Here is an 18520-nt window from a genome sequence, read left to right on the forward strand (position 1 = left end):
TAAGAATTTATAAAAATTATAGAAATGCCCTGAACAAATTAAGAGAAATGTAAAAAAAATATTTCGTAAATAAATTCACTGAGAATTGTGGTAACCCTGCAAAAACATGGAAAATAATGAATAGTGTGATATCGACAGAGAACTCTATTATTCCCGATGTAGTAGTAATGCAGAATGGCCTACCAACGAAGAAACCCGAAGAGATATGTAATGCTGTTTCCAAACATTTTGCTAATATTGGCGTAGATTTATCTTCCCGTATAGTATCTTCTGATGATGATCCTCCCTTGGAGTTTTTTTTATGAAGACTCCAATTGATATTTCTATGTATATGAGACCCTTCTCTCGTGATGAAGTAGAGAAAATTATCTTTGGGATGAAAATTACATCGGCAGGTAGTGATTCACTGAATCTTCTGGTGTTAAAAATAGCGTTTCCTTATGTTCATGATATTCTTACTTCCCTCATTAATTTGTGCTTGAAACGGGGAACGTTTCCTGATTGCTTGAAAATTGCTAAGATTACCCCTGTTTTTAAAGGCGGTAATAAGAATGATCTTGGGAATTATCGGCCTATCTCAGTCTTACCTGTTATTTTTCATGTGCTAGAAAAGTGTATTAACACTAGAGTTTATGATCATTTGGAACTGCATAATCTGTTAAATCCAATTCAATTTGGCTTCAGGAAGGGGAGAACCACAGAGATGGCATTATCATATATACCTTCGGTAATCAAAGGAGCTCTTGATAATAAGCTTAGAGTAGCTGGTCTGTTTCTTGATTTGGTTAAGGCATTTGATACTGTTGATCCCCAATTACTACTTCGAAAATGTGAATTTTTTGGACTAAGAGGGGCTACTTTAGCTTTGCTTTGTGATTATCTCTAAAATAGAGAGCATTATGTTCATATTAATGGATTTTCTTCAAGCAAGAGTCTTGTTAAATTTGGTATCCCCCAGGGTTCTGTGTTAGGTCCTACTCTTTTTTTGATTTTTATCCATGATCTGCCAAATGCTGTTGCAGCTACTTCTAGAATAGGGGAAATAGTGGATCCCGCACCTTCGGGAACCAGGATCACTACACCCTTATTTGCTGATGATGCGACATTGATGTGTGTTACTTCAACTGAACAACAACTTACCTCAACAATTAACGCAGCAATGACTATGACATGTCTTTGGTTGAAGATAAACCCGCTTGACCTAAATATAAATAAGTCAAATTTTGTTATCTTTTCACGGTCCCCAAATTATTATCCTTGGATTACGGAAATAGCTACACCGAAGGGAATTGTTAAGCGGTCAAATTCAGTTAAGTACCCTGGGATTATTATTGACGAAATTTTATCATTTAAGTGCCATGTAAAAGCTATAAGTAGAATATTATCGCGGAATTTAGGGATTATCCATAAACTAAAACATTTATTTCCTTCAAATGTTATACGGTTATTATATTTTTCTCTGATTCATCCGTATATTTTGTATTGCTCGTCTGTATGGCTTGGGACATTCTCCTCAATACTTCGCCCAATCCGTGTACTGCAGAATAATGTCATTAGATCACTTTGTGGAATAGGGAACCGGGATTCGGTCAGGTCAGTGTAGAGTATGATAAATATAATGCCTGCAGCCGGATTGCGCGATTTTTATGCACTGGTTTTTATGTATAAGTATTATTATGGGTGTGTTCCAGAATGTTTTACAGGAATTTTTCGGGATAGATCTAATATTCATGATCACAGAACTCGAACAAGTGGAGATATTGAGGTTCCTCGCCTAGTTTCAAGTAGGACTGCTTTTTCAATTATTTATAAAGGGGCTAAGCTATGGAATAAGCTTGTTCCAAGTATCAAAGAATTGCCCATTAATCAGTTTAAAGCCGTGCTGCGTGTGGGGTTTCTTGGTAGATATACCTTTGAAATAGATTGAGATTGATTGATTTAATATTGGGAATAATTGTTTTTTTTTTTGTTTTTTCTACTTTTGCTTCGGGATCATGATATTATGTTGTTTGATTGTGTATGAATTATTTATGTAATTTTTTTTCTCGGTACACGGTTTCACCTTTCTGCTCATTTGGATTAACTCATTGTTTTTTTGTTTTTTTTTGTTTTTGTTTTTTTCTCTTCTATTTTTTGCTCTTTTTTGTTAGTAACACACCCTCGCAAGCAACGCTTTTGGTGTGCTACCGATTGGTTTTGTCTGTGTTATTTCTTTTGGTTAATAAATTAATACTACTACTAAATTATAATTTTCTACATGCCTCTACATCTCCTTTAACGCACTAAACTTAACAACCAAATAAAAAAAATTCCTCTTTAACCCCTAACATCATTCCTCCAAAATTAAAATCAACCTTAGAATCAACCTTCTCTTTGCTCCTAAATACGAATACTACTGACTTCTTAGTTTTTAACACTAAATCCTTCTTATCTGAATAATCTTTTTGTTACATCTACTTGCTTCTGAAGATTATTTCTACTATCCGCCTCTATAGTTATGTTATCCGCAAATAACATATATGATAGCCTAAACCAATCCAAAGATACATAAAGGGCTCCGTTACTTTTGATAAAACTATCTAAATCATTAACAAGCAAGGAGAAAAGCTTAGGAGATAATGTTCATACTTGTTTCACACCCACATGAGACGTAACCAGCCTAGAAAATTTTCCCATAACCTTCACAACATACTTCACCTTCTGATACATATCTGCTATTATCGCTATAAAAAGAGACGATAGGCCTATTTCTAACAGACTTCTAATTAACAACTTCCTATTTACCGATTCAAAAGCACTCTTCAGGTCTAAAAATGTTACGAATAGCCGACTATTTTTTCCTCCAGCATGTTTCCTTCTTAATATATCCAAAGTAGAGATAATGTCTACACAGCTACACGTCAATCTGAGTCTCGTTTGCACCGGGCTAAGTATTTCCTCCATTTCTAACCAATCTCTTGAGATAAATTCGAGAGCCTTACAAAATAATTTATTTACCACAATCCTCATAAAGATAGACCTAAAGTTTTCATGTAACTTCTTTTCACCATTCTTTAAAAGAGAAAGTGCTACCGAAGTGTCCCATTAGCAAGGCCAACAAACTTTCTCCACCATAAACGAGAAAATTGGGGCCAACATCAGTATTAAAGTCTCCTTCCTAACCTCAGGGCCTTTGTAGATATACCATCTGTTCCTGGGCACGAATTACCCTTCATCTTTTTCAACTGATCCCAAGTTTCTTGTTGGGATACAGGCCTAATTAAATCATAGTCATGCTGTCTTAAAGGGTATAATACTGTCCCTATACCTAAATCTCTACCCTCCAAACCATTCGACTCACTCGTCCTGTGTGATTCTGATTCCCTATTTTAAACATTATCTGCACAAGCATCAACTGGCAGGACATCTCTTCTTATTTCTGGACCCTGGATTGAATATTCAACTATCGAACAAAACTCTTTGAGACTATTCAAGCTGTAAGCTCTCTTAATTTCTTCATTAACCCCCTTCTGCCTGTCTCTCTTTTTACCTCTTGTGACCCTATTATAATCTGACCTTATTTTCCCATGTTGAACTAGATTGTGCGAATCCAGTTCCTGGTCCAGTGGGTCTGTTGCTTTAAGTAGCTTGAGAACCCTAATTATCTCTTCCCTTTGTGCCTACATTCCCCATTGAAAAACCCTCATCTTTTCTAACCGGATGTTTCCTATCTTGGGAAAAAGGCCTAATGCTTTCATAAATTCTATCTGTAATTTGCGAAACAGCTCGATCCCTTCCAGCTGGACCTGAAAAATCCAAATCGAATCACAATCACTCTGAAATTCCCTACTTTCTAGCTCATTTTTAGCCAATTCCTCTCTCTCTTTAGATATTTAAACTGATTTATGGATCCTTTGCTCACACGTAGACCGTTCATTTACCCTTTTAGACCGTCGAATGTACGCTTTAAACTGAAGATTCACTGGCAAATGGTCGGATCCGATCAACTCTATGACCCTGAGATTCCCCGCCGAAGGCCAGAGATATAAAATACATAAAGTATATTCAATTAAAGTTGGGCTAAACCTGCTATAGCATATGAAATCACCCATACCAGAACCTCCTCCCTGTCTCCCATTCATAATTATCAATTCCTCCTCTTTACAAAAATTCATTAAATTCCTTCCCCATCTGTTTGTTTTCTGAGACCTGTCCCTACTTTTCTTAATAGGAAAAACATAATCACATTCATTCTCCAAACAAACATTCTGACCTGGTTTGCTCACAAAAGACTCACCAATCTGCAGCTCGTTCTCTTCACCAGTATATGCATTGAAATCCCCTAGAAAAAGAAAGTTACGGCAAGGATACATTCTTTTGTACATCTGTGTTTCTTTTATAATCAATTCTCATGTCTCTTCATGCCTGTAAGAACTATTATTCGGAGGCAAATATACAACAAACACAACACGGATAACATTTTTAACTGGCAATAACAAATGATAACCATGATAAAATTACCATGTATTTTTGGACAAATAACCATGATAAAATTTCGGACTCATTTTCTAGCCTACGACATAAATTTAATACAACCTTCCTTAAAAACGCCAAAACATCTCATAACCTCTACCGTTTGCGGGAACTTCACTCGAAAACATCAAAATTCTCTTGTGACGAAAAATTGTCAAGAAATTTTCACGTCTCAACTCAATCTCAGTTGACACTATATATCAGTTGACTCAATCTCATCCACACTATATTTTCTAAAAGTTATAAGAAAATTAAAGTCGGATTAGCCTTTTCGTTCTTCGTTTAAACAGAATAATTATAATTATAATAAAATTACAAATATAATTACAATAAAAATTGTAAGAAAATTAAAGTCGAATTAGCCTTTTCGTTCTTCGTTTAAATATAAAATCAGTTCATGCATACAGAACGTCATTATAATTATATTAAATAAAAAAAGTAATTTTATACAATGGATACATAAGAACGTATATAAACTTATCCGTAGAGCATTGATTGGTGGATTTGGGGGAATTAACCGGTCCAACCTTCGGTTGATTATAGCATCATCCCGCTAACATCATTCCGTTTTTCACAATTTGCTGATGTACTCGACTCCAATAGACTTTCGAACTTTTTCCTACTATAACCTTGCAAATTTCAAACTGCAAAACGCATGCGCGATTCACTATGGGCCACTATTCCCTATTCAGGCAATTTTGTCTGGTTTACTGGCGCTACTAGATCCAGTAGGCTGCTTCTGAGAAATATTCTCTGGGGATTCTCCGTGCCTACCTTTTGAAGATAAATTCAAATCACTTAATTATTCAGATCGTGTAATTTCGCCATAGCTATTGGTGGTGCTTTTCTTGCATACACTGCAAAATCATGTTTTGTAAGGATCTTCGGGACTAATAATCGTTTCTAATCTTCTCTTTGATTTTCCGCTGTTAACTATTTTGTGGGTTCGACCAAGGCAAGCCGTGTTTTGCTGGAATTTTGAACTTCTTGAGCTTTGGAGCTAACTTGATGGGTCTGTGAACTAGGCACAGTACTTGGTTTAGCAGTCCTTAATTCTATCCTATCGGTAACTAAGTCATAATAAAATGTTTGCCCCTTAATCAAGAGGTTTGTGCCTCTTGAATTGGCGTCTTGTCCACGCGACAAAGCCTCATTCAGCTATATGTGACTGCTAATAGTAGAAATAAAAATCTTTTCTAATGACTAACGCATTTTCGTCATATATTCAGTGCGCGTTTTTAAATAGTATAACAGAGCCTATTAGTAATTATCTGTTCGATTTCAATTAAAAACCCCCAATAAGCTCCTCTGTACTAATAAATTTTATTTAATATATGCTTTCAAAAGGGAGAAATAGGCTAAAATGAATTTAACCCACTAATGGACTCTTCTTCAAGGACGCTTTAAAGGGTGATTTAGGCGTATTGAAACCGGCAAGATAATGCCAAATAATTAAAAGGTAAATGAATTAAAAATAATTACATGTAAAATAATTGTGTGCTGTATAAAAAATCATTGTAAAGCATTGGCATACTTCGGCGTCTGCAGCACTTTCTTCTACAGAGGATACTTCTAACTATATATTATTCGTTGATTTATCCATATATCTCCTACGGCTGCCTCCTATTCAACTTTCAACTTTTTCTTTTTTCAACTCAAAAAATTACACAAACAATACTATGGAGCAGCAACTTCTTATCCAGCTATAGAAGAGTGCAAATTCTAGAAAATAAAGCTGTTAGAACAATAGGTAGATATGTCCAGGATGTGCATGACACCTGTTCTTGCTTTACGTCGCTGAAGCTCCTTAATGTCGGTCAGATAGGAGATTACCAGGCTGCTGTATTTGTGTTTTAGTGTATGAATGACCTAGCCCCGGATGTCTTTAAGAGTTTTTATTAAACGAATAGTGATCTGCATAATTATGGAACAAGGCATAGTAATGCCTTGATTATGGTTTAATAATTAAGTTGTGGATTTATGTCATGGTACCCGGTCTTCATTCTCGATAAAACACCTGGGTCCAACTGTATGGAATGAACTACCAGTGAGCATTAGGGCGGCGGAACACGTACCTCAGTTTAAAAAGAATTAAAAGACTATTTTTGGGGGGATAAATGTTGAATTTCATTATGGGTGGTAGGATGATTAGGGGAGAAGGGTGGGTTCAGGAGTTAAGGATGGTGCTAGGGAGGTAAGGGTGGGCAGGGGTAAGGTGGGGTTGGGAGGAATGAAAGGGGGAGGGAGAGCTGTGTATTAATGAGTTAGAGGGATTGGATTTGTTATTATAGGTAAGTAGATATGTGGACTTCCGCTCGAATACAAACCCTCATAGGTTTTCCCCAGCGCGAAAGTGTTGTATTTTATTTATTTATTTGTGAATGTTGAAATAAAAACTTGAACTTGAAAAAAACTTGAACAATATAACTTAAAAATAATTAAATGAAATAAAATTTTATCCACTAAATTTGAATTTAATTTGCAAATTTAATACAATTTTGAACATACAGAAAAAGGATTAAAGTAAAAAAACTTGATTAGGAACAATGTATAATCAAAAGAAAAATTATTTGTTTTGATATCTTCTCTATTGCCACCAAAACATGAATCCGTATGTTCTACAGTTTTTCTTTCCCCATGGGTAATCCTCCTGTCATGTTGAATGATAGACTGACCATGTTTCTAACACTAGCTGAAATCGCACTTAATAAAGCCTCTTTGCTCCTTCTACTCCTTTTGAAGTGAATTATGCCATTCAAAGGAGCAGAGTTGCTAAGCTACTTGCGCTGGCAACAGCCTGGCTCAAACCGTGAAACGCAAGAACATGAACATTTATAAGACTAGTAAAACAGTATTTCGCTCGAATTACAATAATTTATTGTAATTGAATATATTTTATATTTGTACATGATATTTAAGGATACTTTTCTTTTAGCGTTTTGCTAAAAGTTTTTTTTTTTTTTTTTTTTTTTCAGTGTAAGAGTCGGGTTTGAAATCATTGAGCTATCATGTTATTCATATTCTTTTTATAATTTTATAAATAACTATATAAATAATATAATGTAAATAATATAAATAGTAATATTTATTGTACAAATAATTAGATATATGTAAATGTATATTATATAATTATATAAATATAGATTCGAATGTTGGTTTTGAAGATGTTGAAACGGACAAACTTGAAGTGGCATTAGTATTTCTTCTTGTTTGCAAAAGAAATGGCATTAAGGCATCCAAAGAAAATGAGATTTGTGTCCTTCGAAACCTTCTTATTTCTGCCGACCATAAGGTGAGGCCTCTTATTATAATATCTTTGCTAAACTTGTATACAAAATGGATATTTTTAGCGATTGTTTTTCTTTTTTTTCTTTTGGATGGGAATGATAAGCAGACTATTTCGGTATTTGGTGTTCGGAATTTTGGTGTTTCGATGTTCAACCTTTTCTGGTTTGTAAAATAGTCAGCCTTTGATTCTGCTAATGATTTGAGTAACCTAGTTCAAAATTTTAGGAAAAGAATGAATTTCGGAGGTTTTGAGAGTTCAGGGTGCAAGAATAGGTTTGATAAATGTTAAAAAGAGTAAGTCGCTTGGACTAGGAATAAATGAGGGGGAAGAGGAAGGGGAATCGTTTGGGGGTGGGGGGCAAGGGGGTGCTCCCCCAATAAGATTCATATTTGGAAAAAGTTTAGAAGAATTGGAAGATAAGTGTGCGAACTTAGATGACAATATTGGAATTTCGGTAATGACGGTGGCCAAGCATAGTTTTGAAGCTTGGGCGCATTAAAAGGCTGAAAAGTATTTGCTGAATGTGTTTCAGAGAAACTGTCAAAGGATACTACTACTACTAGCAACTCACCGCAGTACCAAGCCGCCTCAGGCCAACACAGCTACGCACACCCCCTCTCTATCCCAATCTATTCAAAGCCTCCCTCTTTAGACCCTCCTAGGAAGTTCCCGTTTCTTTTATATCTTTCTTTATGACATCCTCCCACCTCAACCATGGACGACCTGTTTTTTGTTTAGCCTTAGACGGTTTGCCAAAAAGGATAGTCTTTCGTAATCTGTCATGCTTCATCCGTATAACATGCCCTAGTCATCTCTATCTTTGTCTCATTATAGCCCTTTAAAGAGAGATTGAACCACAATTTTCGTACAGCCTACTGTTTGAAATACGGTCAGTTAGCTGGGTACCCGGAACAATCCGTAGGCAATTTCTCTGAAAACACCTAGCCAATCGTCATCCGCTTTTCGGAGCGCCCATGCTTCAGATCCATCCACAGTCATCACTGTAGCTTCCAATATTCTAATCTTGGTTTGTAGACTTATCTTCCTATTCTTCCAAACTATTTCTAACTGTGAAAAAACACCCTGATCCTTGGCTACTTTTAACATCTTCACTGCTCCCACGGTCTTTACTAATAATACTAGTAAGGTAAGTGAAGCTGTCCACCTAGTCAATCTTTTCGTTACCCAGTATCATCTTTTAATCTTCACTTATTACTAGCCTTAGTGACTTAGTCTTCTTAACATTTATTTTAAAGCCCACTCCAGTACCTTGAACTCGCAAAACCTTCAAAAGTTCATTCATTTGTTCACACTTTCATCTAGGATGCTTAAATCATCAGCATAATCTAAATCCGGGAGAGTTTTTTCTCCCCATTTGATTTCGTGGTCTCCCATTGCCTTTCCTCTGTTTCTTAAGACAAAATCCATCGTAATGATCCATGTAAAGGGGGATGAAACACAACCCTACTTAACTCCTGATTTAATATGAAACCAGCTGCTACCCTAGCTTAACCACATCAGTGGTATTCTCATACATAGCACTAATTACTTTAATATATTTGTCTGATATACCATACAAGGATAAGACTTTTGATAAAGCTCTTCTATCAACAGAATGGAACGTTTGCTCATAATCAATAAAACTGAGGACAAAAGGTGCTTGACAACTAAGGTATTTCTCAATTATAAACCAAAGAGTGAAAATTAGGTTGACACAACCTCTACCTTTTCTAAAACCGCACTGTTCCTCTCTTAAAACTTTTTCTGCAGCATCTTTCAGTCTAAAAAGTATCATATTACTAAGTAATTTGCTACCTACAGAGACCAGACTAATGCCTCGACAAATACCACACTCACTCTTATCGCCTTTCTTATACAGTGGTTTAATTAAAGATTTCCTAAAATCGCTAGGTACTTCCCTTTTTTCAAAAATCATATTAATAATATTCAGTAACTTATGTTTAACCTCACACTATCAGCACCTGCAGCCTTATTATTTTATATCCTTTTAGTACTTTTGTTAGTTCTTCCTCACAAAACAAATATTCCTTCACATCTAAGGTATCACAAACTTTTTCATTTTCCTCTATATCTATTCCTGCAAATCTAATCTCGGTTTAGGTTCTCAAAATATTCTGTCTGTTTCTCTTCAACTCTTTCCTTATCACTAATTGTGGCCCCTTTTGTATCTTTAACTGGGACAAGTCCAGAATGACTACTCCCTCTCAATTTATTATGCCAGTACAATATTTTACTACTATGCCGTCTAGCTGAATCTTCCAAATGCTCGGCAATTTTATCCATGGCCTCCACTTCACACCTCCTTATTTCATGTTTTAAGGCTTTCTCCACTTGCTTTACATTCCTTTTATTTTCATATGATCTATTGTCTTGGCCATTCGTTCGACTCTCCGTTCATCTCGAATTTTTCATTCACTGGCCATTCACTCTCCGTTCGACTCGATTCATTTTAAACTACAAACTGTGTGAGAAATGTTTTAAACTACAAACCGTGCTGTCCCATTTTTGAGGACTATAATGAAAGATGGCTTGACATACAGGAAAAATGTCAAAATGGCTATAACACGTCCTACGAATGTAGGACGACAGATAAATAAAGATTAAGCTTCTTAGCCGTCCATCTGGAGCCAAAAGGAAAGCCGGTTGACCCCGAATGGGGTTGCAAGAATTCATAAGGAAGGATTTCAAGGGAATTGGAACTTCATGGGTTAAGATTTGAATATTTTATCTTTTGGTTAAGCTTTGGTTAGCATGGGTTAAGCTTTGAATATTAATCTTTGAATATGTTATTAATCTTTAAATATGCTCGTAGCCGTCCATCTGGAGCCAAAAGGAAAGCCGGTTGACGCCAAATGCGGTTGCAAGAATTCGTAAGGAAGGACTTGAATGAAATTGGAACTTCATGGATTAAGCTTTGAATATGTTAGGGCGGAGGAGGGGCTAGCGCACCTTTTTGGTCTCAAGTGGCTTTGTATTGCAAAGAGTGGTTCTTTTGCTATAGTAGCAGAAGATTCGGATAGAATAGTTAGATCCAGTGCACAGAATGCTGAGATGGTAATGAAAGAGTATAAGATCCAGAAAGAAAATGGTACTGTTGATAGGCCAAAGAGAATGCTTTATGTGCAGAAACACAAGAAAAATTTTACAAATATTTCTACTTTAAGATTTCGGCAGATTAGAAAAAAAGTTACTAAATGAAATAAAAATGAATATAAACACATTAAAATAATAATTAAATAATAAATATTAAATTAAAGTAAAATATTAACTAAATAAAAATGAATATTTGGTCAAAACCTAAGTATTATTCCTGCGACACAATAGAAATACTTCCTATCAACAAGAATATTTGTTAATTACAGTTTTTTTCTTAAAAAAAAATATAACAAAATTAAATCTACTGATTATTTCATAAAGTGAATAAATGAAAATTTCCAGTGACACCGGCCACAAGCTCCCTCTCGCCTTTAAGTTCTGGTCGATTAATGTCATAAATGTTCCAAAATACAGTTAGAGACCATAATCATTCCAACATTGTACGGAAATAATAATTCTGTTTAAATACTGATCTCTGCTTTTGTGTTCTGGTTTGTTAAATGACTGCCATTTACTTACAAAATTGCCCAACTTTTTGAAACCTCGTAATTATTGGTATTCGGTTGATTGTTTAGCAATGACTTAAACTTTTGTATTGCTGAACGGTTTTCCGGTCTTATCGATTAGTGGCTTTTACCGCTGAGTTATCACTTTATTTAACTATTTCAATTAGAACTTAGTTAATTAATATTATTATTTAACTTTGCTATTCCATTTTTACATATTTAACATTATTAGTTGAAGATAGATAGATTTAATCATTATTAAATTCTTCTTTATTTATATTTGTTGTTTCTATTTTCGCTACTGTAGAATTTTCCTATTTTCCGAAAGACCATTTCTTGAAATATATTTGAAAGGAAATAAGTATTGTGATCGATCTTGGAAAACAAATTCACATTAGTTTTTATACATTTAAAATTAATATATTAAAATTAAATAAAAAATACATAAATAATTTGCATACGCAGGAATTTATTTCAGCTGTAGGGTGGGGAGACAATTCATCAACGCAGTAAAATTGAATGAATTTTTAAGAATCGTGTGATAGTATGGGAACTTTTGTAAAAATAGGGAAAATGAGGAAGGAGGGGGTCTGGGATTGTTAATATTAATATTAAGTTTTGTTTATGTTTCCACTTGAAAAGCATTAGAACAAAAGAAATATTCAAAAACTAATTTTTGATAGGTTCGATTGAACTGCTTGCGTTTGATTATTGCAAGTCCAAAGACGTCAGAACATATCGATAGAAGCTACTTGGAGCTTATCCAACAAGCTCTTCATCTGAATTTCTTCTGTCAAAGTAGGGACTTTCGTCATCAATTTATTGGAATTATGAAAAAGGTAAGCTCTGTATGCTTGTTAAGCTGTGGTATTACCTGAAAAGGTAAGTAATGGTGCTCTGTGGCTTTATGAAACCTTATCTTTGTTGTCGAGGTACTTTGGTACTAATAAATTGTAGCCTATTGAAAACTTTCTATGAATTAAACCAGACTCATTCAGGGCTTACGCAGGGAGATGGGCTTGGGGTCCAGAGCTTGCCGACATTCTGAATCTACCCGCATTTAAGGGCACATCTTACTTCAAATTATGATATTAAATTTGTCTTTTTTTATTAATGTTTGAATTATATTTTATGTCTGACTATTAAGCTTTCAATTTTGTTTTATTGCATGAAACTGCTTATGGTTACATATCGAAAGTATTGTTGCTGCATTGATATTGTCCTATTACTTTAGTGAAAATGGCACAGCCTAATTCGAGGAGATTTTGCCCAGAAGCTTAATTGCGTCTTTATTTTTGATTTGGCAAAACGAATAGGCACATGTACCATAAAGTAGCATCCTTCTGTGATAACACCAAATATACTTACAGTGGGTGCTATGAGTTTTTTTATTTATTTATTTTTTAATTATAATTTTTTTTTAATCATAACTTCTTATGTTTTGTGGAATAATTCATGTGAATGTCAAGCTTTGGCGTTGATTAAGCCTAGAATCGAGACAAATTCATTAAAATAAAACCGAGCTCTGGGTTGGAAAATTCAAAAGTTATAGCACTCGTAAGAAATAAGAGGTTTTAGCAAGAGTTGGAGTAGAGTGGGTTGACTAAAATGTATCTATAACTCTTAATGTCAGGGACTCTCCAGCTTCCTAGAACTATTCACGTGACAGTTCCTTTTAAAATAATTTTTTGGGAAAAGAGTCATAGATGGGCTTTTATTTGAACGAGTTTGAATGTTTATGCAGCGTGTCCCACACAGTTATTGACGCACAAAGGGACCTTGGGCCCGTGATCTCAATCAAAATCCCGGATGTTCATGGTTTTTGTATAATATTTTATATATTCCTTAGAAATAATCTATTTTTAGCCACGTTTTCCAAACAAATTTCCCCTCCCTATTGAAGCAAGCTGCACGTAACCCTCTTCAAAAATAAAGTGTTACAAGTCAGCACCTTAAAAATGATTCATTGGAGCAACAAAATTTTGTTTTAGTGGTGGTCGGGACATGGGGGAAAATAGTAACAACTTGTTAGAGACATGCACGTCATTTTTAAGGGGGTTCTTAGGGACAACTTTGACATTCCTCAGAAAAACATCTATGCATTAAAGCTACGTATTTGTATCTCATTTTTTGTCTGGAATTTCTTGGAAACCTTTATTTTAGAAAATATATTGGAAATTACTTCGTCACTCTAAACTCAAGGGACACGTGTGCTTCTGTGATCGGATAAATCTATATATTTGATTTCGTAAGAGTTGACTTTATAATATTCCATTTTATGAGCAAGCTAACGTTCAAATGGGGATAAGTCCATTTATTAGACAGTGAAAACAGATGCAGTCTGACAGTGACAGTCAGACTTTTGTGTCTGTTTTCACTGTCTAATAAATGGACATACCCCATTTGAACATTTATTTGTTAATCAGTCAAAGGCAGTGCGGTCTTATAAAAAAAAAATATATAATTTAAGGTATTACGTTGAAAATATTTCATTTTACTAATATTTTGCAATTTTGCTCCATTCTCTCATTCGAGTGGATAAAAAAAGGTGAACGGTATTTAGAAACATCGCATGAATACCTGAGAAATGGTGATAAACTTGAATCTTGGGGAAATTTTGAAATGAAAATCAACTAAAATAAAATCAAGAACCTTGAATTTTTTTCTTCTTTTTTTTGAAGAAGCAAGAAGTTGTCGTGGTCATTTTGTCGGCTTTTTCAAAAGTCAGGGGGTGCACATTCTACCTTTGGAAGGCATTGGAAACAACTTCAAAATTACGAATGGCGTAAATATTGAATACTTGGAAAATACTTATTAAATATTGAATACTTGGAAAAAAGTAGATTTTTTTTGTCCGTAATGCTGAATTTCTTTATTTTTCAAATCTAGCATAAATATGTTCAGAATATTCTACAAACAAAATTTTAGGCTAAAACTAGCTTTTTTCTATGGCAATTCTACATATGGTAGAATTTTTATCAATGATACTAGTTGAAATATGATAGCTTTCAACCTCAACCGAACAGAGAATATGTGCTGAATTTTGAAGGCTTAGATAATATTTTTTTTTGTCGGTGCTAATTTGTTGTGAACAGTATTCCTATGGTGAATTTTATGGTGAATGGTAAAGGCACTTCTAACTCTATGGTAAATAAAACGATTGATGAAAAAAAGGGACTGGATTTATAAAAAGGTGTGATAGACAGATTCATGAAATTTTGATTACTAAAAGTTGAGACATGGAATGCCCAAACAATAAAAAAAAGCAAGAAAAAAACTAGGAAAAAGGCACTGAACTTATTAGTCTCTACCGGCGGTGCTGATTTCTGTTTCGTGGCCCGTCAGCTATGAAGCATGAAGGAGGTTTGGGGGCCAATTATCCTGTGCTTTTACATACCCTTCCTGTGTATCTTCCCCAGGTTCCTCCAGGTACCCATCTAGGGCTGGGTTGAGTCTCGCTGAGGTTACAGACTCACGTCAATAACCCCCATTCCAAAAAAAAAACCATAGACAGATGGACTATCTGTCTTGGCTTTACTCCAATTGGCCATGGCTCTCAAGTCTTTCGTCATTTCCACCATATTGATTTTAAAGGGTTATACCAGCTTCGCCTCTCACTCAGACTATCTGTCTTGGCTTTACTCCAATTAGCCATGGCTCTCTGGTCTTTTGTCCTTTCCACCATGTTGATTTTAAAGGGTTATGCCAGCTTTGCCTCTCACTCAGACTATCTGTCTTGGCTTTATTCCAATTAGCCATGGCTCTCAAATCTTTCTTCTTTTCCACCATGTTGATTTTAAAGGGTTATGCCAGCTTTGCCTCTCACTGAGACTATCTGTCTTGGCTTTACTCCAAATAGCCATGGCTCTCAAATCTTTCGTCATTTCCAACATAGTTGATTTTAAAGGGTTATGTCAGCTTTGCCTCTCATTGAGACCATCTGTCTTGGCTTTTCTCCAATTAGCCATGGCTCTCAAGCTTTTCATTACTTCCACCAAGTTAATTTTAATTCAAAAATCTATAAGCTGTTGAAAAGAAACCTTTTTTTCTTGAATCCTGAGTAAAGTATTTGTTTTTGGTTAAAAGTTTCATTTTGTAATTTTAGCTGATTGAACGACTTGCAGATGGACCAGACAGTTCATTTTTTATAAGGTGGCTGTGGGATATATGCATCAAGTTTACTGTGTCTTCTCAGTCTTTTACGAGATGTACCGTATTCCAAATTCTGAAGCTTTTGCAGGAACAGTTTTCAAGGTCCAATGGTAAGCAAGTAATTGAAAAGAATGGATTTGAATTTTTGTCTTGCAACGATTGGACACGTTCTCTGTGATATATATATATATATATATATATATATATATATATATATATATATATATATCTGTTCTATATTCTTTTGTATTTTATGTATTTCTATCTTTTTCTTATTTTTCCGCCTGATGGTCACTGACTTTCTCTGCAAAAAAAAAAAAAAACTTGTTTAACAGATATTGGTAGAAATTCAATTATCTAATTATGTTTGATTATTAGGTGATTTTTAATTAGAAATTATCACATTTTAGATTGTAAAGTTTTTTTTTTTAGTTTTGATCATAGCGCGTTGTGCAAATTTGAAAACTTAAAAAAATAGGGTTTTATAATTTTTGGAATCTTGGAAAAATATAGAAAATCAAGAAGAAAAAGCTGCCACTTTACTGAAAAGAATGCTGGTGTCTTGAGATCTGTTTTTTTTGTAATCCTCCCTCCTGTCCTCTTACTCCTTCTAGCTTAGTATCTTCCTAAAACTATTAACTAATTACCTATTAACTATCAATTTAAGCGTTTCCTGATTTTATGTTTTTTTCTGTTTAAAAATTCTCGCTACATAAATTTAAAAGAAAACTATGAGGCACAACTATGGGAATAAATCATTTCAAAAATTATAATTCCCAACTGAAGGTGATGGTGACTCTCTTAGAAGAAGCAAAAAATTCCGCATTTCTTAAATTCAATAGATAAAAGATAAGGTGCCAAAGAAAATATCCAAATTTGGATTTTTCGCCACACTCCTCCCCACAAATAGTCCTCTGACTTCTGGCTTAATAATTGATGCATAATTATGCTGTATAACCATTAGTTTTACTGAATACAGTACCCATGACAAAATTGTGGCTTGCGAGCCGTACGGGCCGTTTTGAAAGAATGAATGCGGCTCTAAAAAACAAATGAAAAACTTAATGGAAATTGATGGAAATGGAATTTTTATTCATCAAAATGTGGATTAACGAAATATAATGAAGATTTTTTGCTATTCATATCCAATGGTACCATTGAAAGACAAAAAATAATTATTTTGTAAAAACAATTGGAAAAAAACTGCAAAAAAGCGGAATTATTAAGACTTAAAAAGGGTCACAGTCCCCAAATGCATCACAAGTCACCACAATCTGCAAATGAGTTTTGGAAACAAATTATACGAATAAAGTGCCCAGTTTAAGAAACTCTGCCTGCAGATTATTGTCCATATTAAGAAAATTGCTATAACAGCAACGGCAAATTGTCATATTAGCCATAACGGCAAACTGTCATAAGTCAATTTTTTCAACAATGAACTTGTCAAAATTGAAGCACCGTTCACAACTCACAAATGAGCATGTAACAGAATTAATTCGTAATGCACTAATGTTCTATTAACCCAATTTCAGAATATCTATGGCCAAGTTGCAAGCACACATGCCATCTACCAGCAAAAAAAACTGTCATGTCGCGTAACAGCTGTCATGTACTTGTCATTATTGTACGGAACAAAAGCCTTGAAAATGTAACTTTTGAACACGAACCTTGAATTGGATTGGATGTTCTGATTTTTGTGGGAGCCGAAACAGCGTCATTTGAAGTTTTAGGGCGAATAAAATGTCTTGTACGGAATACAGGCCTTGAAAATATAACCGTTGACCGCTGAGTTTGCATGAATTTAAATTTAGTGTTTTGATTTTTATACGACCTGGAATAGAGCCAATTGGAAATTTTAAGGACGGTTATGATGTATTAAACAGTAGTCCAGAAAAATATTTATGGAACGTGATAGCCAAGACTGTTCAGAATCAAAGTTTTGTATTAAGTGTGGGCACACCGAGATTTGTCATTTTAGTTGACTCGATGTGATCCCTCTTGGGAAAAGTAAACAAGGAAAAAAATAAATTGATTGATATAATTTGTTTCAGATTAAGACTCTTGAGAAACAAAGTTTTGTATTAAGCTTGGGCACCGAGATTTTTCATTTTAATTGACTCGATGTGATCACTCTTGGGAAAAATAAACAAACAAAAAAAATAAATTTATTGATAAAATTTGTTTGAGAGCAAGACTCTTCAGAAACAAAGTTTTGTATTAAGCTTGGGCACCGATATTTCTCATTTTAATTGAATTGATGTGATCACTCTTGCGAAAAATAAACAAACAAATAAAAAAAAATTGTTTCAGAACAAGAATCTTCAGAAACAAATTTTTGCATTAAGCTTGGGCACCGAGATTTGTCATTTTAATTGACTCGATGTGATGACTCTGGGGAAAAATAAATTGATTGATATAATTTGTTTTTGAACAAGGCAAGAGATCTTCAAGAGCTTGATTTTCTTACATCGGTCTTTTAATCTAATTGTTTTCTTTAGCTTTTTTTCCAATAAATAATTAAATAGATTACATAGAGTTTTATTTAATAATTCTTAGACGTATTTTCTTAGTGCTACAGAATGCTCGCTTGACCACTTGGGGTATTTACTGTAATGATATTTTGCCTAAAATGAAGAAGACGTTTTGTATTTGCCCATTAAAATTAACGAAACCGTTTGTTTTTACAAAGAATATTTTCGTTCGCTTCAAGAGTTTGAATTTGGAAAAGTTCGAATTCTGAAAAGGTTTGAATTTTGTCCCAGTTCTTTAGAAATGACTCCTGAAACACAAGGGCCGTTTAATTAAAACAATAAGACGCTATTTTAAAAGTACTAGAAAACTTTAGCATAAAGAGCGAGGTGTTAAGGAAGGGGTAATCCCCTTTATATACGTAATAATTTCTGTTCGTTTAAAGTTTTAATGTTGCTCCTTACTTTCAGTGAAA

The 18520-nt window shown here is 34.4% G+C and overlaps 1 protein-coding gene across 1 annotated transcript in view; it reads left to right on the top strand.

Moving 5' to 3' along the window:
* LOC136028906 (tRNA (32-2'-O)-methyltransferase regulator THADA-like) overlaps positions 1-18520 on the top strand; it is a 190001-nt gene that overhangs the window by 104170 nt on the left and 67311 nt on the right. Inside the window, exons 10-12 of the mRNA XM_065706865.1 lie at positions 7656-7804; positions 12108-12263; positions 15530-15686. Coding sequence (XP_065562937.1) covers positions 7656-7804; positions 12108-12263; positions 15530-15686 — 462 coding nt within the window. The remainder of the gene's footprint in view (positions 1-7655; positions 7805-12107; positions 12264-15529; positions 15687-18520) is intronic.

This window comes from Artemia franciscana, chromosome 7 (genome assembly GCF_032884065.1).
Source record: "Artemia franciscana chromosome 7, ASM3288406v1, whole genome shotgun sequence".
NCBI classification, from domain to species: Eukaryota; Metazoa; Arthropoda; class Branchiopoda; order Anostraca; family Artemiidae; genus Artemia; species Artemia franciscana.